This window comes from Sorex araneus, chromosome 5 (assembly GCF_027595985.1).
Source record: "Sorex araneus isolate mSorAra2 chromosome 5, mSorAra2.pri, whole genome shotgun sequence".
NCBI classification, from domain to species: Eukaryota; Metazoa; Chordata; class Mammalia; order Eulipotyphla; family Soricidae; genus Sorex; species Sorex araneus.
The window spans coordinates 128,445,061-128,470,176 of record NC_073306.1 but is presented as its reverse complement, the minus strand read 5'-3'; the positions used below and the strand labels follow the sequence as shown (position 1 = coordinate 128,470,176).

General features: G+C 56.2%; 1 protein-coding gene across 1 annotated transcript; it reads right to left on the bottom strand.

The window, feature by feature from the left end:
- Nucleotides 1-13,619: 13,619 nt before the first annotated feature.
- Nucleotides 13,620-24,779, bottom strand: PIGT (phosphatidylinositol glycan anchor biosynthesis class T). Its single transcript, XM_055140333.1, has 12 exons — nucleotides 24,540-24,779; nucleotides 23,880-24,057; nucleotides 20,807-20,934; nucleotides 20,481-20,581; nucleotides 20,287-20,373; nucleotides 19,801-19,888; nucleotides 19,587-19,684; nucleotides 19,314-19,479; nucleotides 18,304-18,504; nucleotides 15,820-15,985; nucleotides 15,643-15,726; nucleotides 13,620-14,496 (listed from the first exon to the last, which is right to left on the bottom strand). Exons 1-12 carry the CDS (start codon nucleotides 24,739-24,741, stop codon nucleotides 14,244-14,246), a joined length of 1,752 nt encoding a protein of 583 aa, XP_054996308.1. The 5' UTR covers nucleotides 24,742-24,779; the 3' UTR covers nucleotides 13,620-14,243.
- Between the last annotated feature and the right edge of the window lie 337 nt (nucleotides 24,780-25,116).

Sequence of the window (25,116 nt, the reverse complement as noted above, 5' to 3'; positions counted from 1 at the left end):
AAAGAAAGAAAGAAAGAAAGAAAGAAAGAAAGAGAGAAAGAGAGAAAGAGAGAAAGAAGAGAAAGAGAGAAAGAGAGAAAGAGAGAAGAGAGAGGAAGGAAGGAAGGAAGGAAGGAAGGAAGGAAGGAAGGAAGGAAGGAAGGAAGGAAGGAGAAGGAAGGAAGGAAGAATGAGAGAGAGAGAAAGAAAGAATGAGAGAGAGAGACAGAGACAAAGAAAAGATTTCCAGCTTCATGGGATAGGACAGTCCAAGAGGACTTCGCACTTCCTCGTGCTGCCACTAGGGGCGGCAGCTCTTCCCTGGAGGAACAGGTCGGGCGGGGAGGAACCGGCATCTGCCGCCTGAGAGAAGCGCCGTGGCGGGGGGAGGGAAGCCTGCTCACCCCGCCCTCCCCCAGTACTTTCTTTAGGCCAGAAGACAGCGCAGTTCTTTCTGAAAAAGAGAAGCCAAGGGAACTCTTGTCCCTTTAGACAAGTTGCTTTGATCTGTAGTGTTGGGGCCCGGAGAGGACTCAGAGCACGGACCGTGCTTTGCCTGCAGGGGCTGGGTCAGGTCCCCGCCCCGCCCCCCCACGGCTTGGTTCCCAAAGCCCCCGAGTGACCAGGGCACCCAGCATTTAGCAGGCAATAGCTGCCATAGCCCCCAAACCAAAATAATAAATAAATTTTATAGTGCTTATGGCAATTCAGTGCATTGCAGACCATAATGCCCAGAAGGGGAGAGAGAAGAGAGAAGAAAAGTGTTTGCTTTAGAGGCAGGCGGGGGGCGCTGGGAGGGAAACTGGGGTCTTTGGTGGTGGGAAATGAGCACTGGTGAAGGAAGGGATGTTGGAACATTGTATGAATGAGACTCCATCACAAACAACTTTGTAACAGTGTATCTCAGGTGATTCAACTGAAAAAGCACTTCAGCCCCGTGATCAGCATAGTTCTCAAAACCAAACCCGGGCCAGGTACATGCGTTTGCACTGTTTCAGTGACATGCATGGCTCTGGCTCACTGTCACATAGCCACGTGTGGCCGGCACCAAATTCATTTCCAGGACTCTGATTCCAATAACAGATCATTTACTCGAACCACAATGACCATACATTGACGGGTCACTCTGCCGGACATTCATCCTGGACCTTTTTACAAAGACCCCATCCTTTCTCTCTTCACTCTAATTCTACAACATTGGTAAAAGGACCAGCGGGGTCGCCAGCCTGGCCCTCTCAGTGGTTTCTGCTGGGTTCCGGGAGACCCAAATGATCCACAGAATACGGGCATCAGATAAGGTCTTCTTATCTGACCAGGGTGGACAGACGAAAGTACCATTCTCCAACCAGAGAGAAAGTACCAAGAGCAAGGCCTTGCATGCAGTCGACACAAGTTTGCTCCCTGGTTCCCCATATGTCCCCCTTCCCCAGTCCCATCTGGATTCCCTCCCTGTGCGTGCAGAGCCAGGAGCAAGCTCTGAGCATATCTGGATGTGGCCCAAAAGCCAAAACTAAACAACAAACAGAACCACCTTCGGTCAACACCTGGACCACAGAAAAAAAGGCAGCACAAAAATGGCCTCATACCCCCTGCCCCTACTCTGGCTAAAGAAGGGCCTAAAGCTTCTTGGGGCCCGGAGAGGACTCAGAGGTACCACCTCTGCCGGTACCTCGCTCCCAGCTGCCCTTGCTCAGGTGGAATTAAGATCCACTGAGCCCAGGAGAGAGTAAGGAAGTTCACGTACTTGCCTTGCACACAGGTGACCTAAGTTCAACTCCCAGCACCAGATACGGTCCCTGGAGCATCCATAGGGGTCAGTCCTGAGTACAGAGCCAAGTAGCCCCTGAGTACCGCTGGGTCTAGGCAGTCGTCAAACTGGCCTATCCAACCCAGAACGAAGCCCACCCCAATTCGCCCATGACAAGCCCACATCCTGGAAGTTGTTTCCAACATCTTCTTCATGGGATGCCTTTGTTGCAACAAGTCAACGAGTCATGAACCCAAAACGCGACAGAACGTTTCCAGCTGCCTGTGACCGGCACTCTGGCCGGGTACCGGCATTAGCCTGATTTTCTAAATGAGGAAAGTGAAACCCAGAGGGCCTGGGGGACTTTACCAGAACAATAAAGGTGTGTGGGTGGCAGAGTGTGTGCACAGTCCCGCTGCTGATCCATTCCGGCTATTTGAGCATGCCGTGCCTCAGTTTCCTCTTCTGTCACCCTCCCCAAGTAGACTGCTTACCTCAACCCGAAGATGGGGGTGTGCAAATGAAATCACAGTCCAAAGAACTCCATCTGAGAGAGCTACACCCTCCCTTTGACTGGGGGCCCTCTAAACAAGTTCTTCCCACAATGCCTTGCAGCTGGGAAAGCCTAACAAGAAATCGGAGAGTGGTGCATCCTGGGAAATACCTGCAGGCATCCCAGAGGCCCCTTCTCCACCCCCCCACCCCACCCCTGTCTCACACACACACACACACACACACACACACACACACACACACACCTGCCCTTTCCTCTTTGAGTGTTTGATGACTCCACGCCATCTCATCACTTCTGCTCTTGACCAGCTGTGGGAGGCAAGAATGAGGGGAATCCGGGAAGTGCCAAGCTACTGACCATTCTCCTCCAAGCCAGTTTGAGGGGGCACATTGCACGGGTGACCAGCAACGTCTGCATCTGTTGTGGGAGCTGACAAAGAGGACGTTCCCTCCACTCTGAGTCCTGAGACCCTGCGAGCTTGGTGAAATGTCCTCCCCCCAAAATCAGACATTTGGGGGAGTGGAGTGCCCTTCCCTGACTGTGCTCCCTGCCCAGTCTCTGCAGGACGGAGGACAGAAAGGGGCACATTTGTTGCCGGTGGGTTTCCTGGGAGTGGAACCAGGCTCCGTGTGAAACGGCAGGGCCTGTGGTTCCATGTGGGGAAGGGCGGATACAGGCAGGGCTGCAGACCGGCTGGTGTCTGTGAACTACAGGGCTGGGTGGTGCAGATGCTTCAGTGACAGATTCTCTCCTTCACCCCAATACCCTCACGCTTCTGACCCCATCTTAGATGGGTCTGTCACTCAGAAGAGATCAAAGCAGGAGCCAGGAGGTGGGCCAGGATCCCCGTGTCTTCTGAGTAAACACCCCTTTCCCTCCCTCCTCCCCGGTACTCCCGTGCTAGTGCTCGGGGTGGAAAAGACTTTGAGGGGAAGTTAGAGTCGATGCATAGCGCTCAGCATCTACCAGGAAACCAGCACAAAGGAGGTGAGAAAATTCCCGCCACAGTGAGGTGGGGAATGGATGGGGTTCGATTTTTTGTGCGTGGGTTTTTTTTTTTGTTTTTTTTTGGTTTGTTTTGGAGGGGTTTTTTTTGGTTTTTTTGTTTTGTTTTTTGGGGTTTTTTTTTTTTTTTTTTTTTTTTGCTTTTTGGGTCACACCCGGCGATTCACAGTGGTTACTTCTGGCTCTGCACTCAGGAATTACTCCTAGCAGTGATCCGGAGACCCTATGGGATGCTGGAAATTGAACCTGAGTTGGCCACATACAAGGCAAATGCCCTACCCACTGCACTATCGCTCTAGTCCAGGGGTTGGATTCTTGAGCCTCAAATTCAGCTCTTGATCACAGCCCAGAGCTTCTGTCTCTCCCTTTCTTTATTCCTGCCGGACCCCAGTACACCTTTCAGAACTCAGCTCTCCAGCTCTCTCTCTCTCTCTCTCTCTCTCTCTCTCTCTCTCTCTCTCTCTCTCTCTCTCTCGCTCGCTCTTGATCTCTCTCTCCCCCTCTCTCTCGCTCTCTCTCTTTCTCTCTCTCCCTCTCCCCTCTTTCTCTCTCCCTCTCTCTCCCCCTTCCCTCTTCTCTCTCTCTCTTCCTCTCCCTCTCTCTCCCCTCCCTTCTTCTCTCTGTCTCGCTCGCTCTCACTCTCTCTCTTTCTCTCTTCCTCTCTCCCCCTCCCCTCTTCTCTCTCTCCCTCTCCCCCTCCCTCTCCCCTCTTCTCTCTCTCCCTCTCCTTCTCTATCTCCCCCTCCCTTCTTCTCTCTATCTCGCTCACTCTCACTCTCTCTCTTTCTTCCTCTCTCTCCCCCTCCCCTCTTCTCTCTCTCCCTCTCCCTCTCCCTCTCTCCTTCCCCCTCCCCTCTTCTCTCTCCCCCTCTCCCTCTCTCCCTCCCCCTCCCCTCTCTCTCTCTCTCTCTCTCTCTCTCTCTCTCTCTCTCTCTCTCTCTCTCTCTCTCTCTCTCTCTCTCTCCCTCCCCCGCTCCCTCCCTCCCTCCAGGAAGCTGGCCTGGACCTGATCTGAGGAGAGCCAGGGCCCAGGCCCTCTGCCTCGCTCCCACACTGCATCTGTGGCCAAAGCTTTGTCTCTGGCTCCCCACAGTGGAAACCAGGGCACACACAACCTGTCTTGGGGCTACAGTCTCCTCAGTGGGGTGTGCTGAGGAGGACCTAAAGGCTCTGTTCTATTTGCTTCTGATCTACCTTTTACTTACAAAATTATCAGAAGTGTGCAAGCCTGAGAGATTCCATCTTGTTTCCACAGATGCTCTTAGAGACTTTCTCACCTGCCTTGGCCTTTGCTCGCTCAGCCCTGAGAGGTGTTCTAAACTAGCTCATGTTATGGTTAAGGGGGAAAAGCAAACATCAGGCCATGTGGAAAGGTTCCTGAGGGTTGTCACGTCCGCCTGGAGGTGGGTATTGTTTAACAATACTCTTAGAGTTTTACAAGGAACAGGCTATAATCCCCTGGATTTTTTCTTTTTTGGGCTTGGGAGTTTTTTGTTGGTTTTTTTTTTTTTTTTGGAGGGGGGCCACCCCCAGCAGTGCTCAGAGCTTATTCCTGGTTGTCCACTTAGTCCTGGCAGTGCTCAGGGGATCATATGGGGCCCGGGGGGATCAAATCCAGATCAGCCACATGCAAGGCAAACACCCTACCTGCTGTACTATGACTCGGGTCCCCGAAATTTTGTAAAATAAACCATGGATACACATTGGACTGCCTCGAGCGATGTTGCACCCTTTCTCCCTGACCCATTAGCCATGGGGGGTGGGGGGTCACCCAGCAGTGCTCAGCCTCATTCCTGATGGTGCCTGGAGAAACCATATGTGGTGCCTGGGATTTGAATCAGGATCAGTCACATGCAAGGCGAGTGCTTTAACCACGGTACTATCTCTTTGGCCCTCGCTACCCATTTTTATTCTAGCTCACTTTTTCCGCCGTAGTGAGTTAGCATGTTGCAACCTCTCTACACCTCAAGATAAACACCTTGCTGCATTCCAGTCTACAGACTGGCATTTATAACCAGGGCAACAGACCAGTGGTTTTCAACTTTTCAACACCTGCAGATTGGCAGTGGTCTGTGCACAGGCTGAAGATCACGGATATGATACAACACTCTGGCCCTAACCCAGGCAGGTAGTGATGACAAGAAGCATCTTTTAAGGTTTCCATCAACTGAATACATCTTTGTTCTTACACCAACTCTTGTTACTCAAGCAACTGGTGTTTATATCGTGAAAACCCAACTGGGGTTCATTTGAACTGTGCCCACTCCTCAAAAAAAAAAAATTGTAAACCTCACCCCCTAGGGTCTCCCTAGAAATAGGATCTCTTGAAAGATAATCAAGTTAGGATGAGATCATCAGGGTGGGCCTCATGCAATGGACGAGTGACTTTATTCAAAGGGGAAATTAGTCACAGCATACATCTGATCTGGCAAAGGACTGATAGGCAAGATATAAAAAGCACTTGGAAAACTTAACAACGAAAATAAACAATCCCATAAAAAATGGGGGGAATAGCTGAACAGACACTTCTCCATAAAAGACATACAGAAAGCCAACAGACACATGAAAAATGCCCGGCACCTCTGATGATCAGGAAAATGTCAAAACAATAGTGAGAGCTCACCTTGCATTAGTGAGAACGGGGCTAAAAACAACCAGTGTTGGCAGGGGTGTGGCGAAAAAGGACCCCTCGTCCACGTGCCGTGGGAATGTAAACTGTTTCAGCCTATGTGGAAAACAGTACAGGAAAACTTAAAAAAATAGGGTTTTGGAGCCCAGAAAGATACTTTCAAGGGCTGGAGCACACGCCTTGCGTGTGTGAGACCCCACGTTCCATCCTTGGCCCCACATACCTGTCCTCATCACTGCCAGGTATGATAGTCACTGGCCCCCAAACATTGCTGGGGTGCTCCCCTCAAAAAAGAAAAGAGTGGGATATTGGGGGGAGGGTGTGATATTATCACTTATAGGAAATATGTATTTGGTCTTCATCCCACTCCTGACACAGTGCTCCTAAAACCTTCAGAGTTTCCTCAGCAAGGAGAGCAGCGCAGGCGTCTGTTACTAGCGCCTTTCAGAAGGCACCTGAGGATGGGAGCATGGACCAGGGGTCCCCATCACAGGGTCAGAACCTCCTGCCCAACCCCCCAGGTAGAGAGAGGTCAGCCCTAACAGGCCCTGCTCTCCGCCATCACCTCAGAAAGGAGACTCCGGGATTCCGGGGGAGCCCCACTCGGTGAACTTGCTCAGGGAACACCTGCAGAGGTAAGGGGCTCGTGGGTCCTTCCCCCGGGCTCTGGCCTCTGCCTCTCTTCCTTCTGATTCTTGCTGAGAGAGTCTGTGGAGAAGACGCCAGGAATCTAGTGAGTCCAAACGTTTTTGCTACAACCTGTGGACAGCAGTAGCCAATAATAAGAGTCCCAGGTGGGGACAGCCTGAAGCCCAGGTGTCAGCAGGCAGAGGGGCTGAGCGCTGGGGAATTGAGAAAGGTCCTACGAGAGGCAGAGCCGTAGGCACATCCTCGAATCCCTTCACTAGGTAGAAGCTTCATCTATGCCTTTTGTAATTAAAAAAAAGTACAGTGGGGGCCAGAGTGATAGCATGGTGGATAGGGTGCCTGCCTTGCATGCAGCCAACCTGGATTCGAGTGGCAGGGTCCCACAGGGTCTCCCAATCACTGCCCGGAGTAATCCCTGAGCATCACTGGGTGTGACCCAAAAACAAAAAACAAAGAAGAACCAGTACAGGAAGGAAAAAATTTTTCCTCTACCTCGTGATTCTTGGCCGAGGCCACAAAGGCAAGATCTGAGAGTTGAGGCCCAGCAGCATCCAGGGATAAGGGAGGGGGTACGGTCGGGGTGGGGTGGGGGGCAAAGAGGACAGGAAACGGACAAGATGAGGAGACCGGATGTTGGGTCATCAGAAGCCTTCTGGACAGAGAGGTCCTCGGGCAATGGCCAGCTTCTCCTTATCGTCTCCCCCTGGGTCGGACCTCTTATCTGAATTCTTTAGATAATGAAGAGAGAGGTCAAAGTGTTTCCGAGCCTGCGGGAGCTCATGACCTTCATCTCAGAGCAATCCATGGGCCATAACCGTGTCCTTGTCCGGAACACTGGCGGGTAAAATTTAGCAAGAGCCAAATGGAGGAGACGGGGAGGGGTGGTTGGTGTGGGTTGGTGCAGGGGGCACGGGACTCTAGCCCCGTCCTGGACACACCACCCTCAGGGCTCCCCAAGTTCACCAACACACTTCCTGAGTGCCCCTCAGTCTTCATTGAGGAACAATTGATTGTAAATCACTGGGGAGGGGAAAGTTTAGCCCCCTGATCCCTGCTACCCCACTGCAAGCTCTTTAGGGGTCCCTGCCTTGAATTATCTCATCATCATACAAAAACACTGTAAATTCCAGGGATTTTTGAAGGCCTGGGAGAGGAATCTGAGCAAACATCAAATACTGACCCTGGCGTTAAACTCCAGTGAGGAGGAGCAGGGAAGAGGCAGCGGCCAGGGAGCGTGGCAGATGGGAACAGGTCAGGGACAGCGTCTGATTAGTAAGCTGAAAAGTCCTTAGAAGTTTATACCTGAAGACTCTGTTATTTTTCGTTTGGGGGCCACACCCAGCAATGTGCAGGCACTCCGGAACTACTCCTGGCAGTGTTCAGGGGACCGTAGGAGATGCTGGGGATCAAAAAAACATGCAAAGCAAAGGCCCTGCCTGCTATACGATCCACTCTGGCCCCCTATATGGAGGCTTTTTACAATCAAGGATTAATTTAGCTCAGAGTTAAAACTTCAGAGGACAGAGCCGTGGCCAACCCAGGTTCGATCCCCGGCACCCCATATGGTCCCCAGGCACTGCTGGGAGTAAACCCTAAGCACTGAGCCAGGAGTAAGCCCTGAGCACAGTCAGGTGTGTCACAAAAACAAAAACAAAAATAGAATTGCGGCCCAAGATACAGGGCAGTGGGCGAGGCCTTGCATGAGGCTGACCTGGGTTCGATCCTGGTCCCTTGAGTCGATCCCGTGAGTCCCTTGGTTTGATCCACACGGTCCCTTGAGTCCTGTCAAGAGTGACCCCTGAGGGGGCCGGAGCGATAGCACAGCGGGTAGGGCGTTCGCCTTGCACGCGGCCAACCCGGGTTCGATCCTCGGCATCCCATATGGTCCCCCAAGCACCGCCAGGAGTAATTCCTGAGTGCAAAGCCAGGAGTAACCCCTGAGCATCGCTGGGTGTGACCCAAAAAGAAAAAAAAAATTAAAGAGTGACCCCTGAGAGCAGAGCCAGGTGAAAGCCCTGAGTACAGTCAGGTGTGGCCCGGAAGACAACAGAAACAGAAGTGCAGAGGGTGGCCATCTACTTTATGCATCAACAGCGCTGCCTGGCTGGATTACAAGAGGTTTTTAATTCAGGGTCACGCTGCCAGTGAGTCCAAGGGGATGGGTGCCCAGGAGTGGGAGAGAGCCTGTGACCACACACCCCACCGCCTCAGTGCCGGATGCTCCTGGGACAGGGAAGCCACACCCGCTCCCTCCGGCTCTCGTGGGCTCCCAGATCCTGCCAACCTATGAAGCTTTCTAAGACCCGGGGCTGGTCCCAAACACCTGAATTTTCAAGGAGCTCTGGGTCTGGCTGGGGCAGTGTCTCAAGAAACTGAAATGCTGGGCTGGAGCGATAGCACAGCGGGTAGGGCGTTTGCCTTGCTCGCAGCCCACCTGGGTTCGATTCCCAGCATCCCATATGGTCTCCTGAGCACCACCAGGAGTAATTCCTGAGTGCATGAGCCAGGAGTAACCCCTGTTGATCGTCAGGTGTGACCCAAAAATTCAAAAAAAAAAAAAAAGAAAAAGAACTGAAATGTGTTTTCCAGAGTGATAGGACAGCAGTTTTGTCTTGCACATGACTGACTTGAGTGGGATCTTCAGCATCCCACAGGGTCCCTCGAGCACTGTCAGGAGTGAATCCTGAGTGCAGAGCCAGGAGTAAGTCCTGAGCACCACAGGGTGTGGCCCAAAAACAGAAGAAGGAGGAGGAGAAAAAGGAGGAGGAGGAGGAGGAGGAGGAGGAGGAGGAGGAGGAGGAGGAGGAAGAAGAGGAGGAGGAAGAGGAGGAGAGCTGGGGGGAGGACAGTGGAGAGAGATATGTGGAGAGGGAGCATCCATCAGAGTGTCCTGGCGCCTTGGGGCTGTGGGAATGGCCTCTGGTCTGCAGTGGGCTCAGCTGTGTCACAGGGCACCGAAGCAGGGCTCACCGGGCGGAGACCAAGGGCCCCTGGGCCAGAACGGGGAGCCTGTCACCATTCCTGTCACCGAGAGGCCACAGAGTGGGCGGGTTGCTTCATACGGCAGGGACAGGGCTAGAGTTCTTTCTGGCTTTGCTGGGGAGGAAGTGTGTCATGGCCACAAAGCCTCCTCGGTTTGCCTGCCCTGAAGCGCTCCTAAGCCAGCGAGGTTTGGCCTTGAAGTGAGTTCTCTGAGGGTTGGGCTTCTGGAAGGGGTGCAGGGCGGAGTCCAGTCCACACGCTCACCTGGGACCAGGAGAGGAAACTCTGGGATGCCTCTCCTCTGCCCCCTAGTGTCCAGCCTGCAGGGTGCACAGGCTGCGGGGTGGCGGGGGCTCCCCGCCTGATTTCTGGTTTCTGAGCCGGGGCGCCCTCATCTGTGCGCGCGCGTGCGGGAAGGGATTTGAGCCTTAGGAGCAGAAGGGCCTGGCCCTGCGCCCCGCTGGTCATCACTCATCAATTCAGGGCTGGAGAGGACGCCACACGGTTCTTCACAAATCCTGCCACTGACGACCTCAAACAGCCCAGGGGGAAACTGAAATTAAAAGTAATGCAAACCTTGCCCAATTCTGGCAGACGCCAGGGCAAACCACGGCTTGCTCTGAACCTGACTCTTTCTGGTAGGGCTCCTGGGAGAATGGGCAGCCCTGGCAGAGACACTGGCCTGGCTTCGTGCCTGCCTGCGGCACGCAGGAGGCCAGAGCTCAGCAGGTAGAGGCGGGGGACACACAGAAATGTGCCTTGCATTCCATCTGTGGTCAGGCAACTACTACCGGCAGCTCTCCGGAGTCTAGACAGAGTCCCGCTTTCTTTTCTTTCCTTATTATTATTTTGCTGTTTAGGTCACACCCAGCGATGCTCAGGGGTTACTCCTGGCTCTGCACTCAGGAATTACTTCTGGCGGTGTGTCGGGGACCATAAGGGGTGCCAGGCATGGAGTCCAGGTCTGCCTCGTGCAAGGCAAACGCTTTACCGGCTTGCTCCAGACCCTTCCTCCCCCACGCCCCCACCTCGCTTTCTTTTAACTGTCTTGGAAATTGATTCTGGACCTCGTGAGCATCCTCGAACCCTCTCCTAGGCCTTGGGAAGAAAGAATCAGTGCCCCCGTGAAGCCAGCAGGATGTTGGTTTCCTCAGGGTTTCCGGTTTTCAGATCAGGTTCTGAAGAGTTGATCCTCCCCCATCATTCTGGTTTGGTTTTATTTTGTTTTTTTATGTTTGTTTGCTTGGTTTTTTTTTTTTTTTTTTTTTTTTTGCTTTTTGGGTCACACCCAGCGATGCTCAGGGGTTACTCCTGGCTTTGCACTCAGGAATTGCTCCTGGCGGTGCTTGGGGGACCATATGGGATGCCGGGGATCGAACCCAGGTCGGCCGTGTTCAAGGCAAACACCCTACCCGCTGTGCTATCACTCCGACCCCCATCATTCTGGTTTGGAGACTAGTTATGTACATCTGAATTCAGGGGGGTGACCATGAGCGGGGGGGTTGGGGAGAGGGGAGGGCTGTGGAACTGAGTCCCAATTTGGATTATGAGGATTTGGGCTGGGAACTGACCCTTGGGTTCTGGAACCGCCTCTGGTCAGCAAAGTGGCTTATTCTGCAGCACTTGGGCACGGAATAGGTAGATCTGCCTGGTGCCCAGCGGTGTCTTCAAGGCTCTTAGTATCTCTACAGCCATGCAGGTGTCCCAGGTGGAATTTCAGGGGAGACTCGGGTATTGCAGTTTCTCCTCCAGGTTCTTTTTTCTGGGGTTTTAGTCCAGAGCAGGCCAAGAATATCATATACAATAACAGCCACGACTTGTTATTACATCTATTTTTTTGTCATTGTAGGGTAACATTGGTCTGCCTATTTTTCTATTTCAAATTCTGAGTTTTTGTAAAAAGAAAAGGGGGAGATGTAGGATAACATTGGTTTATCTTCCCATGCAAAAATTGCTCTGAAGTAACTAACCATGCAAAGGACATTAAGGAGAGGAGAGAAACCATTTTTCTTTTTCTTTTTTTTCTTTTTGGGTCACACCCGGCGATGCACAGGGGTTACTCCTGGCTCTGCACTCAGGAATTACTCTTGGCGGTGCTCAGGGGACCATATGGGATGCTGGGAATCGAACCCGGGTCAGCCGCATGCAAGGCAAACACCTACCCGCTGTGCTATCGCTCCAGCCCCGAGAGAAACCATTTTTACAAGTCGACAGAGTCTGATCAGGAGACAAAGGTAGCTGACAGGTTGGGGGGAGCAACCCACAAACCCAAGCTCCCTGCGGCCAGGGAGGAAGGGCAAACCAGTGTTATCCTACATTGTCATTGCTCTATTTTAGTGCTCATCGCTCTCTGGCTGTGGCCAGTACAAGGACTGAGTCTGTCACGGGCATGCAGGTCTAGAGTCCACGTCCTGCGAGCTGGCCAGGACCCCTGGTTCCAGGCAGCCTCTGGGGTCTTGGAACAAAATTGCCTTCTGGTATCAGGGACTGTCAGACCTTCAAACTGATTTTGCTCTTGCCTGAGACAAGCTCATTGCCTCTCTCCTCCACACGTGCACACTTGGACGTTCTCAGGGCTCTTGGAAAACCATGAGAAAACCCTCCAGGTGGGCCGGAAACGTCACGCATGGCAGGCCCGTGTCAAGGACTGTGCAGCTCACGACTCTTCTCGCCTACCGGGGGGCCCCAGCTCCCCGGAGGAGCTGCCCCAGCCTTTTGTTGAGCACTTACATGTCCTTGGTCAGATGCCAGACAGCCCCTGTGACTCCCAAGAGCTCAGTCCCCCTGAGTAAGGGAGGCAGGCGCAAACAACAGAAGAGGAAATACTGGGGCTAGAGCGATAGCACAGCGGGTAGGGCGTTTGCCTTGCACGCGGCCAACCCGGGTTCGAATCCCAGCATCCCATATGGTCCCCTGAGCACTGCCAGGAGTAACCCCTGAGCATCACCAGGTGTGACCCAAAAAGCCAAAAAAAAAAAAAAGAAGAGGAAATACTGCCTTTGGCTAGGGCATGGATGGACCGAGAGGGTGTGAAATTAGTCACTAGTCACCAAGCGTCCATCACACACAAGCCCTCAGACTCCGACTACAGATCTGGGGTGACCTGGACAGGAAGGAGCCTGTGAACATGAAGGGACCTAGGGACAGTGTCAGGTGGATACCGGCACTTGGGTTAGGAGTGTGAGCTGGTAACCATTGACACTCACAAATCACAGTTAATCAAAATGTGAGAAAATGAAAAAAAAAAAAAAAAGCTTAGGGTCGAACGGAAGAGAAAGGGTACGTAGTCCCGACTGTAAGGAGCACGTAAAAGCAACACTAAAGGAGCTGTGGGGGCAGAGGGCGGGATGACCCACAGCAGCGGGCAGCAGGGCAGACTTCCTGGAGGAAGCATCTTGTCTGGTTTTGTAGCGACCCAAGCAGCTGAGTATGTGTGTATATGTGTGTGTGTGGGGGGGAGGTGGGCAGGGGAGGCGGGAACTATGCAACAGGATATCCCAAGGCAAACCACTATGACGTGAGAACTGAGGGTGAGGGGAGCAGATCGCAACTCAGGTTTCGTGCCAGATGTGGCAGAGAATGAGAGCAGGGGGCGTGGCAGGGAGGGGGGAGGGGAAGCCTGTGCATAAGGGCAAGCCCTCTCCGGATCCCGGGTAACACCCTTGGCGGGGGCCACAGCAGGGCTGGCCCCATGGTTCAGGCCTAGGACCACCCACAGCACAAGCTCCAAGGAGCCAGAGAGAAACCCAGACTGGGCCACGCCCCGACCGACGGGACCCCGTGTCTGCCTGTTTCATCCCAACCACAGCACCCACGGACACTCAATCCCACCCCCGAGCCCTCCCCGTGGGAAGTGGACACTAGATCTCAAGGCCCTCAAGAGGCAGAGGGTGACTCATTGACAGGTCATGGACCTGTTTGCACACCCCCCCCCCCACCAGACCCAGGAGTTCTGGGAGTATCAGATGGGGAGGGGCAGGGGTGGGAGGAGGTCCGAGTTTATTCTGTCCTGGGGGCAGGTGTATGGGGGTGGGGGGGAAGATTCCAGTTCAGACAGCCAGCGAATAGGTTCGGACCCCAGAACTCTTCCCAGGAGTCAAGGACTTGAGGCAAGACAGAGGAAGGGGCCGATTTTTATTCCCCAACTTTCCTCGATGACACAAGGGGGCAAATGCCCACCTCCCTCCGGCCGCACGGCCAGTGGGCCTGACGGAGCTCTCTGTAGCACTTCTGCTGGAAATGGTTCTCCGCTACTCCAGTGAGGCCACCAGCTCCTCTGGTCACGAATGACCTGAAATACGGCAAATACAGGGGCCGGGGGCTGCTCTGCCGCAGTGGGGGGGGGCGGGGACAGCCCGGGTCCAGCTCAGCACCGCCAACAAAACAAAGCAGAAAGACAAGACAGGCGGGCGGAGAAAGGAATTTTTGTTTGGTTTCGGCTGTCTGGCTTCTGGACCACCCTGGCTTTTGGGGTGCCTCCTGGCTCGGTGCTCTGGGGACTGTGGAGTGCTGGGGAGCAAACCTGCCCCCCCCCCCATGTAAAGCCCCCACGGTTAGTCCTCTCTCCACGCCCATAAGTGAACTTTCAAGGGACGCTGCTCCAGGCTCGGCCAGCCGCCACCTCTGAGGGGGGCCTGGACAGCTGGCGGTGCCGCCCGAGGCAAGTCTGGTCCCAGAGCCAAGCCGGGAGAGGGCGGGAGGCCGCGCTGACCGCGCCCGGGCGGTGCCCAGGGGGGTTCTCAGAGCGGGGGCACGCCGCGCGCCCGCCGGATGAGGTTGGCCAGCCGCCTGGCCAGGCCGCCGCTGCTGGGCTCCTCGATGTGGAAGGTGCGGGTGAGCAGGTTGTAGAAGGAGCCGTAGCACACGGCCACCACCGTGCAGGTGAGGCAGATGACGTTGTAGGGCATGCTGAAGTCGGGCGTGGGCAGGCTCACCAGCAGCGGCTCCGTGTACAGTCTCACGAAGTAGCTGGAGCCGTCGGACACCGGAAACCTGTGGCAGCGGGGCAAGGCGGCGGGGTGAGGCGGGGCCCGAGGCTCCACCCACCCAGGGCGGCCGTCCCCTCCCCACCCCCCAAGAAGCGGTGCGGTCTTGGGCTCTGCCTTCCCTGGCTGCAGCCTCCAGTCAGGCTCGGTCTATAGATGCCTTCCGGAGTCCAGAGCTAGAGTAGAAGGGGGGGGCCGCCTGCGTGCACGTGGCCAACCCCGGCTCCACCCCTGAGCACTGTTCAGAGGGGATTCCAGCGCTGGGCCTGGAGTAAGCCCTGAGCACCACTGATGGTGACCCCCCCAAATAAAAGCAAACAAAAATAAGAGAACGAGGGGCTGGAGCAATAGCACAGCAGGCAGGGCGTTTGCCTTGCACGCGGCCCACCTGGGTTCGATTCCCAGCATCCCATATGGTCCCCTGAGCACCGCCAGGAGTAACTCCTGAGTGCAAAGCCAGGAGGTAACCCCTGTGCATCGCCGGGTGTGACCCAAAAAGAAAATAAATAAATAAATAAATAAGAGAACGATGCCTTCCCACCCCTCATCCCGAAACCCTGACCAGCTCTCCCTGGGCCCCTCGCTGCTAGAACAGACCCTCCCCTCGGGATTCCAGCTGGAGCAGTCAGCATGGGGGCAGGGAGGGGGCACTTGTCTGTCTATCTCCTGCACTCACCCAGGCTCTCAGAACCATCTACCCTGGGCTCGGCGCTCAAGGAAATATTTGAGGTTTGGGTTGTTTTTGTTTTTGTTTTTTTTTTTGTCTTTGGTTTTTGGGCTTTTTGGGTCACAGCCGGCGATGCTCAGGGTTTACTCCTGGCTCTGCACTCATGAATCATGCCTGGTGGTGCTCAGGGGCCCCGATGGGATGCCAGGAATCGAACCTGGGTCGGCCACCTGCAAAGCAAACGCATCCTGGCCCCTTCCTGTACCATGGCTCCGGCCCCCTCTAGGACATATTTGTTGAGACAGTCAACGAGGAAAGGTAGGCTCTAGAGTGCTGCTCTTCTCACCCATCTCTTCTAGAAACGCTTCAGACTCCATTTCTGAAGTCTGTGCCGAGGGGAGACACTGGCCCCTTTCCGGGGGCCCGCGGCAGGCAGCCGTGGGGAGCCCCAGCCAGTTTAGGGGCCGGCGGGGAGGAGACACTTACAGGGAGCTGAAGAGCGGGCTCTCTTCCCAGTCCACGGCTCGGGCTGCCACCAGGCTGGGCACGAGGGCGCTGAGCACCGACGGGCTGCAGAGAAGGAGCGCGCTGGCCACGGCTCTCCGGCCGGGAGCCAGCGGGGGTGGGGGGGAGGGGCAGGGCGCGCAGCCCGGGGGGGCCCACCTGACGTAGAAGCCGTGATTGGGATCCGGCGTGTACTCGGTCCACTTGAGCAGCGCCCGCTCGAACTGGATGGAGACTTTAGTGACGGAGTTGGCCGGCAGCTGCACCAGCATCTCCAGCAGGTGGGGCTGCAGGCGGTCCTGGGCGGGCTGGTAGTGGATGTAACCTGGAGACAGGCCGGGGTCAGCCAGAACCACGTTCTCCCCACACCTCTCCCCCCACCCGCCAAGGCTGAGGCTGGCCGTGGGGCCTGGGTCTGGGGGCTTTAATCTGGGTGCCCACAGCAGGCAGGCAGGCAGCCCCGGGGAGGGTCTCAGGAAGGGGCCAGGATGCCTCAGGAGAGCCACCCCCAGAAAATGCAATCAATCTTCCTGCTGCTCACCCCCCGGGGCACCCGACAGCGCAGACACCTGGCTGTGAACACCTGGCCGCCACTTGGGCCCAGGAGGCGTCTAGACCAGAGTCCAGACAAGACTCCCGGTCCAACCACCAACAGCGAGGAAGGCCGGGGCTGGATGGGCCTCTCCAACACCAGCACAGGGACAGATCCAGAACGGGAACCGGGCTCCACAACCAATGACCCACTTTCGCCAACAAGTAGATTTTTTTTTTTAAAAAAAAGTGGAAACCGTTCTAGATGAGAAGAGACTCTTAAGAGTTTCCACAGTCATGCAAGATGTTAATAAGAAGAGAAACTGGGGCAGGGGGTGGGGGAGCATTGAGAACTCTGTACTTTGTGCTCAATTTCTATGTGATCCAAACACTGCTCCCAGAAAGCCAAGGATTAAAGAGCGGGAGCGAGAGAGAGATGGAAGAGCATAGCAAGCAAATTCAAAACAGGAACCGAGGGCTGTGTTTAGCTCCCAACTCAAACAAACTAATTATAAAAAGTGGGAGGGAGGGGCTAGAGCGATAGCACAGCAGGGAGGGCGTTTGCCTTTGCTCAGCCGACCCAGGTTTGATTCCCAGCATCCCCTAGGGTCCCCTGAGCACCGCCAGGAGTAATTCCTGAGTGCAGAGCCAGGAGCAACCCCTGAGCATTGCCAAATGTGACCCAAAAAGCAAAAAAAAAAAAAAAAAAGTGGGAGGGATAAGTTTGAGGTTTTTGTCTTCAAGTCCTTTATCTGTTACAGACATGGAGTCAAGTATTTAAAAGTGGAGTGATAGACCTAGGATGTATTGTAAGACATTTCAGCAGGAGGAGAAAACAATTGCAATGGAAATATAAATAAAGGGAAACAGAGATGAAACAGACATGCGGGGAGACAGGCAAATGGGCAGGATCGTCAGATCCCCTCTGAGGACGCGCTCACAACTGTCCAGACTCCAGAGTCTCAAAGCAAAACAGAGAGACCTACAAGATACACAGGAGGATTGCTGGGAGTTAGGATTTCAGAGGGCTTGTTTTTGTTTTTGTCTGGCGGTCGGGGATGGAAACCACCATCTCTTCCCAAGCCAGAACAGCGGGCCCAGAGCTGAGAAGCGGAAGACAGAACCAGAAGTGGGACGAAAACATGACACAGTGGGGGTGTGGGGGGATCGTGGCCGTCTGGCCACTGGGATGTGCTGTCAGCTCTTCCTTGAGGCATTTTTTTTCCTTATTACCAGGCTCCCTCCGGCCCCCCGAGAAATATAAGTGCTTAGTGCTATGTCTGGCACCGAAAAAAAGCACTCAAAGGGCTGGAGCGATAGTCCAGCAGAGAGGGTATTTGTCTTGCAGACAGCCCACCTGGGTTTGGTCCCAGGCTTCCAGATGGGCCCCCGAGCACTGTCAGGAGACATTCCTGAGCACAGAGCCAGGAGGAACCCCTGAGCATTGCTGGGTGTGACCCAAAAGGAAAACAAAAAAACAAAAGCTGGAACAACAACGAAGCACTCAGGAGTCCTGGTCCCTCTTCAGAGGACAGAAGAGGACAGAAGACACACGTGGGCCGGAGACAACGCTCAGTGACCCAGGGGAGAACCGGAGAGCGTGCCAGGAACGCACGCACACGGGAGGGAAGGCAGAGGCCGAGATTTAAAAAAAAAAAACGCTGCCCCTCCAGGGCAAAATCCACCTCCATCTACTTTGCTCTACTTTTTCGGTGTGTGGGGGGAAAGGGGGGAGTCCTTTGAATTATCACAAAAGGATGCGCCCTGTGGCACCAGGAAGAGAGGCAAAGGAGGTGGAAGGAGATTCCGAAAACCCCTTAGCCCCCGAGTCCCGTCCTAGTAAGACTCGCCAGCTGGATCCCTTATTTTCCCTTCACAAACTGACTCCCAGCTCTGCCGCAGGGTGGGGAGGAGGCTCCCCTTGCCCTCGGTCCAGCCAGGGATGCCGCTGCGCTGTGCCGGGGCAGCATCCCAGGGGCACTGCAGGAACCACCCTGAGGGCGGGGCGGGGCGGGGCGGGGCGGGGCGGGGCCAGGTGCAGTGGGGCGGGGCCAGGCGCGGCGGGGCGGGGCCAGGCGCAGCAGGGTTAGGCAGAGGGGGGCTGGCTCTCACTCGGCTTGTTCTCCTTGCCCTTGGAGGTGATGCTGAGGGTGTGCACGTACAGCCGCAGGTACCAGGGCACGGTGTCCAGCAGCAGCACTGGGAAGGCGCGGTACGGGTGCGTGTTGTGCAGCAGCGTGTTCAGCTCCCCGGTCTGCAGCCCGTAGCCGCTCACGTACCGCTGCGCGTGCAGGAAGGGCACCGGGGACGCCTCTGTGTGAGACAAGCCCGCCTCAGTGACTCGCTCACTCCCCCGGGGGCAGAGTTTCACCCCCTCCCTGCCACCCCGCCCACCGCAACACCCGATACACCCACAGGTGCCCAGCTCCACCCCTGCCAACAACCCACTGTAGGGGGGAGGGGGGAGGGGCCTCCTGGGGCTGCGGGCCCTGCCCCCTGCCGGGGCGCTGCAGGGCATGCATGATCCCCACCACAGGCTGGACGCCTCCGACCAGCACACGGGTGGCTTCCTGGGCACAGGGCTCCAAAAAGGAGCTGTGGGTTCCAAGCATGCCTGGACGAACTCTTGAGTTTTCTGGGCAAGAGGCACCTATTGCAGGCCCCTTCCCAGGTGGGGCAGCAACGAACAGGAACCGGGACCTCTGACAAGGTCCGGAACCTAAACAAGACCCTGTGGTCTTGGGGAGAAGAGGAAGCACCGCAGGGCCGGAGCACACGGCCCGGGCTGGACCCAGACACCACAGGGTCCCCTGCGCACCACAGGGGGAAACCCCTGAGCACTGAGCCAGGTGAGGCCCATAAGCTTTTTTTTTAAAAAAAAATTTTTTTTTTTTTTTTTGCTTTTTGGGTCATACTCAGCAGTGCTCGGGGATTACTCCTGGCTCTACACTCAGCAATCACTCGTGGCGTGCTTGGGGGACCATATGGGATGCTGGATTGAAGCCGGGTCAGCCGTGTGCAAGGCAAACGCCCTACCTACTCTACCGTGACTTCGTCTCCCCGCATTTAAAAAAAAAAAAAAAAAGAGGAAGCACCCTGAGTCCCGGGGAGCCCCCACCCACCACTCTCCAGGGGCCTCTTCCACTTGAATTGTAGGTTGAGGTTGCGGGAGCTGTTGATGGTGGCCGCGTCGAGCAAGTCGTAGACGGCGTAGGTCTTCCGGGTGCCCAGGACCACGTCCTGGTAGGTGGAGGTGGGAGCTGGGCTCACCTCCAGGGTCTCGTTGTCCTGAGGACACCAGGGCAGGGCTGAGACGTGGGTGGGGGGGAGCAGGCAGGGTAGGGGGAGGCTGGCGGGTCCTGGGGAGGGGCGACGTGAGGCGGGAGGCCGGGTACCTGGCCATAGCTGGTGATGTCCACGTAGACGCGGCTCTCGGCGGCCAGGGGGCAGGGCTCCGTGAGGGTTCGGGAGAACATCCGGAAGAGGGACCAGTCTGCGGGGCAGAGAGCGGAGCTGAGCTGGGGCTGGGGCGAGGCCCGGGTCTTCCAGGCTCTGGGGGCAGCAGGGAGAGGGGGTGGCCCTGCGAGGAGGGCCACCGAGGCAGCTGACCTTTCTTCCCCTTGCCAGTGATGAAGGCATCGAAGACCACTGAGAGGGTCTGTCGCAGCTCCCAGGAGACATGGGTACAGCGTGCATCCTACCCGGGGAGACACGGCAGTGAGGACGGGCACCCCCCCCCCCCCCAGGGCCGGCTGTGCCTCCCCCGCACCCCGGCGCTCCAGGGGGCCCCGGCAACCCTGAGCTGACACCATTATTCTCCTGCACGGAGGAGGAAACCAGGCCGGGGGAAGACAAAATGATTCATTCGAGGACCTGCCAGCTGGCGGCTACCCGGGCCCGGCCCCCTTCCCGGGCCACAACAAAGACTCGCTGAACCACAGCCAGGCCGCCGCTCCTTTCCTCCGGGACGCGGCCAGTGCCCTGGCCAGTGGTCATCGCGGCCGCCGCCGCTGCCTGCTGGCCCTGGCCCTGTGGCCCAGGTGCTGCTCCCTCTCCGAGCCCCCGGGCGTGCCCACGCCCCTCTCCACAACTTACTCTGCAGATCGGGCGGATGTGCACAGCCTGCGAGTGGTAGCTAGTGTGGAACAAGTGGTCAGCCTTCAGCAGCACCGAGAGGCCTGCCTGGAGGGGGCGGCAAGAGAGACTCTGTCAGTGCTCAACAGAGATGGCCTGACGGCCTGTTGGGCCACCAGGGGGCCACGTCCGGTTCTGGGCCCACTCAGCCTCACCTTGGAGCTGCAGGGCAAGAGCTTCTTCCAGGGGGTGAGGTTCTCGGTGCAGACGACCTCCCTCGGCAACACAGCGTAGCGCAGAAAGTAGTGGTCAGTGTCTGAGGGGGACAGGGTGAGTCTGGGGTGGACCCACAAGTGGGAGACGGGGGCGATTCCCGCCCCCCACACTCTCCATGCAATGACCCAGCCCCACTGCTCTCCCAGTGACATGACGGCGATGACGATGACACGGCACGGTTCGGGGGTGCCGGGAAAGGGCAGCGGGGCGGGCTTGGGGGCAGGGACACCAGGGGAGAGGAGAGCAGGGGCCGGGGGGCGCTCACCGTTGGCCAGCCCCAGCGGTTTGAAGGAGGCCGTGGGAGTGACGGTGTTGGTGGAGTCAATGAAGTTGAGAGAGGCGCAGAAGATCCCCGAGAGGACGTTGCTGAGCTCCTGCCAGGACTTGTCCACACTGCGGGGGGAGACACACGCCCGCTCTCCATCCCGAGACTCCGGTCCCCCCTCCAGGCCCAGAGCCAGCGGGCGAGCCATCACCCTGGCCAGGGACGCAGCCAGAAAGCATCACTACCTCGCTCACCAACCCGGGCCTACTTCCTCCCGCTGCTCCGGGCAAGCCTGCGTCCCCACACCTTAGCTCAGGAATCCCTGACCCCCGCCCCTGGCCCCCTTCCACACCAGACGCCCGGGCAGCCACGCTCGGCTCGCCCACCTGCTCTCTGGGGTGCTCCCGGCTGGGAGCGCCCCAAGGCGCGGGAGCAAACTGGGGCCACCTCTGTGCACACCCCCCTGAAGCAGTCCAACCCTGCTCTCTCCTCACTCGGGCAGTTCCCTGGCCAAGTCCTGGGTGGGACGGTTGGTTCTGGCTCTAGCCTCAGGTAGGGGGTTCTGACATGTACCAGGGAAAAAGGTAAACACGATTTCATCCACATTCTTCTAAGACACAGAGCAACACAGATTTGTTCTCTATGAATAACAGGTTGCAGGGCTGGAGCGATAGCACAGCGGGTAGGGCATTTGCCTTGCACGGGGCCGACCCGGGTTCGATTCCCAGCATCCCATAGGGTCCCCTGAGCACGGCCAGGGGTAATTCCTGAGTGCAGAGCCAGGAGTAACCCCTGTGCATCACCAGGTGTGACCCGAAAAGAAAAAAAAAAAGAATAACAGGATGCAAACAACTCGCATTCCAAACCCCAGCTCCAAATCCAGCATATCTGAACTAAGGAGAAAGTGGAAGCAAAGAAAAGAGAAAAGGGCAGGAGGGGGGGTGCTGGAGCGATAGCACAGCAGGTAGGGCGTTTGCCTTGCACGCGGCCGAGCCGGGTTCGATTCCCAGCATCCCATATGGTCCCCTGAGCACTGCCGGGGTGATTCCTGAGTGCAGAGCCAGGAGCAACTCCTATGCATCGCCGGGTGTGACCCAAAAAGCAAAAAATAAAAAATTTTTAAAAAAAAGGGCAGGAAGGGGAGAGAATTCAGACCAGAAGATCTGCGAGTCTCTGCTTGCTCATCTGAACCTCCTGAATGCTATCCTAGAGGTTCCTGAGGTTCCAGTCATGCCAACCCCGACAGCTCAAAGGCAGCAAACCTGATGTCCGAAAGCTACCCAACTCATAGCCATGTTTTGTTTTTCAAACAAAAATGTTCAAATTTATAGAAGCCATGAGATCACCTTTGTTTGTCCTCTTTGCTCTGCCCAGGACCACTCTGGACTGCATGCAAAGCCAGTGAGTCCCATCCCCGGCCATGATGTTTCACGACATACAGCCCACACAAAACTGACCCACGGGCCTAACTAGGGACTGGAGTGACAATTTCGCAGGCTAGAACGTTTGCCTTGCACACAGCCAACCCTGGTGTGAACCCCATCATCCCATATGGTCCCTGCCAGGAGTGATCCTTGAGCACAGAGCCAGGAATAAGCCCTGAGCATCACCAGATGTGGCCCCAGAACACAGAGCAAAACCAATGTTTCAGTCACTGTGGCCGGTATTTCAATGTTCCAATTTTCACATTTAAATTCAGACTTAGGGGCTGGAGGGTTAGATGCTCGCCTTGCATGCAGCAGATCCCAGTTTGAATTCCGGCACTGCATAAGGTATCCTGAGCACCGCCAGGAGTGAGTCCTGAGTGCAGAGCCAGGAGTAAGGCCTGAGCACTGCCAAGCTATGAGTTAACTAGATTCAGATTTATGGCCGTTCTTGGGAAATGAGAGCATCAGGGCTAAAGGGGAAACGCAACAGACGGACTGCAGGCTTTGCATACAGCAGGCCCAGATTCAATCCCCGGCACACCACGTGTCCCCTGAGCACCGCAAGTCAGGGTCACCCCTGGGCACTACCATGTCTGCCACCAACCCCATCTCCAACACCCCCCGAAAAGAAAAGAAAAATGAAGAGGAACTGATGGCAGCAAGCCCTCTCTTCCTAGACAACAGCATTCCATAGGGGCCCACTAGAACTGTCCCCTGAGGTTCTCAAGCCTATGGCCATCCTTGCTACCCTTCTTAGTGCCCCAGAATTTTTTTTTAACTCATGGGGCTGGAGAGATGGGACAGTAGGTAGGGTTCTTGCCTGGCATGAGGCTGACCTGGGTCCAACCCCCAAAACTCTATATGGTTCTTCAAGCCCACCAGGAGTGATCCTGGGGTGCAGAGACAGAAGTAAGCCCTGAGCACAGCTGGGTGTGGCCCCAAAATAAAAAAAAATAAAATAAAAAATTTTAAAATAAAGGCATACTGTGATTTCATAGTGGGATTAAGTGGATTATGGCTCCTGGACATGCTCTTCTCCCAAACAAAAGCAAATCCTCTACTCTGAAGACCTGGCATCTCATAGGCCAATGGGAGGCCACGCATGTTTAGTTTGGTCCTCATGAAACTATTATGTGAAAGAAAGTCTTTCTAAAGGGTTATCCAGCGGGCTCGTTTTCTACGGCCTCAAAGCCACAACTTTATGCTCTCTGCCTTTGTAGAGAAAAGTGTGCACTACCTCAGGTCTGAGAGTGTTAAGGGAAAGGATGTATATTCAGCCAAGCAAAGACCATTACTCAGAGTCAATTTCTTTTCTTTCTTTTTTTTTTTTTTTTTGCTTTTTGGGTCACACCCAGCAATGCACAGGGGTCACTCCTGGCTCATGCACTCAGGAATCACCCCTGGCCATGCTCAGGGGACCATATGGGATACTGAGATTTGAACCCGGGTCGGCCGCATGCAAGGCAAACGCCCTACCCGCTGTGCTATCGCTCCAGCCCCACTCAGAGTCAATTTCTTACTCCCAACACCTGCTTTGCCCACGTGGAATTGCTCCTGCCCCAACTGCTGTTCCTAAGGGCAGCAGCTGGATGGCAACGCCTCCCTCAACCCACGGCCTATAAGCAGGCTGCAAAGTGGGCACTCACTCAGTGACGGTGTCCTGGAACCAGGCCCAGAGCTCCGCACCCGAAGGGGCCTGCAGAAAGGGTGGCCCCCAGTACCGCGTCCTCCAGAAGCCTTGCGTGAATGACAGGTGCAGCTCCCGCAGAGAGTACTTGGAGATCAACTGTCCCAGGGCTTTGGGGAAGAGCCTATAATGAGACACTGGAGAATCGAGGGCAGTAGATGAGTGAAGATCCTGGAAGCGGGGCTCTCTGCCACCCCACCCCCCGCCCAGAAACAGCAGACCCCAAACCTTTGGGATCTTTGACAAGAGACTCCAGCCAGAACGTGGGGTCAAAGAGATCTGCGTGCCACATCAGACTGTCACCTGGCAGCGGTGCGATAAGGCCTTTGCCTTTGTTCAACACCCTCTCGTCTCTTCCCTGCAAGCGTTCAAAGAACCCTGCACTGTGCCCAGGGGGGACACATGGTAACCGCTAAGACCACCATCGTTACCGCAGGATCCGAGGTATCAGGTTGCAGCGGGGTCGCTGCAGGAAGCATCAGGAAGCAAGGCCACTGCCCAGCTCCGGGGGACCCCATTTCACCGCCGGTGCAAAGGGGCCAGAATCCCTCCCACGGATGGGCTCCCCACCCCCACGCCAGCAGGTGCCCCGGGTTTGCTTCCTCCCGCCTCCTCTCACCCTCTTCCCGCTGCAGGTCAGAATCCCAGCGCGTGCGAAACTGGAAAGTGGCGGCGACGTCTCCAGAAGGCAGCGGGGTGATGACCAGCTCCTCCCGCAGGCTGTCGCGCGGGGGCTCGGCTCGGCCCCCGCCGGGTCCCAGGAACAGCAGCAGCAGCAGCGGCAGCAGCAGCGGGAGGGCCAGCCGCACGGCCGCCGCCATGCCTGCGGCTGCTTCCGCCTCCCGGCGCGGCCCGCCCCCTGCGCAGCCAACCTCCAATAGGAAGCGCCCTTGAGAAAGGACTTCCGGGGCCGTCCCGGAAGCGCGGGAGGCTCCCGGGGCCGCCGTCCCCTGGGGGGCGGGCGCGAGAGAGCGCAAGGGGCGGGGGGCTGCTCGCGAGACCCGGGGCCGGAGGGTGGCCGCTGTCCCTGTTGAGAGGCGTTCTCTCTCTCTCTCACACGAGGGAGTTGAGGCTGAGCGTCGTCATCACCATGGAGATGGGTGGGGAGACCGATTGCACAGTGCTCCGGGAGGTCCCCGGCTGGGCTCCCGTCCTGGTCACTGCTCCCTGCTGGAGATCCCGCCCCAAACCCCAAT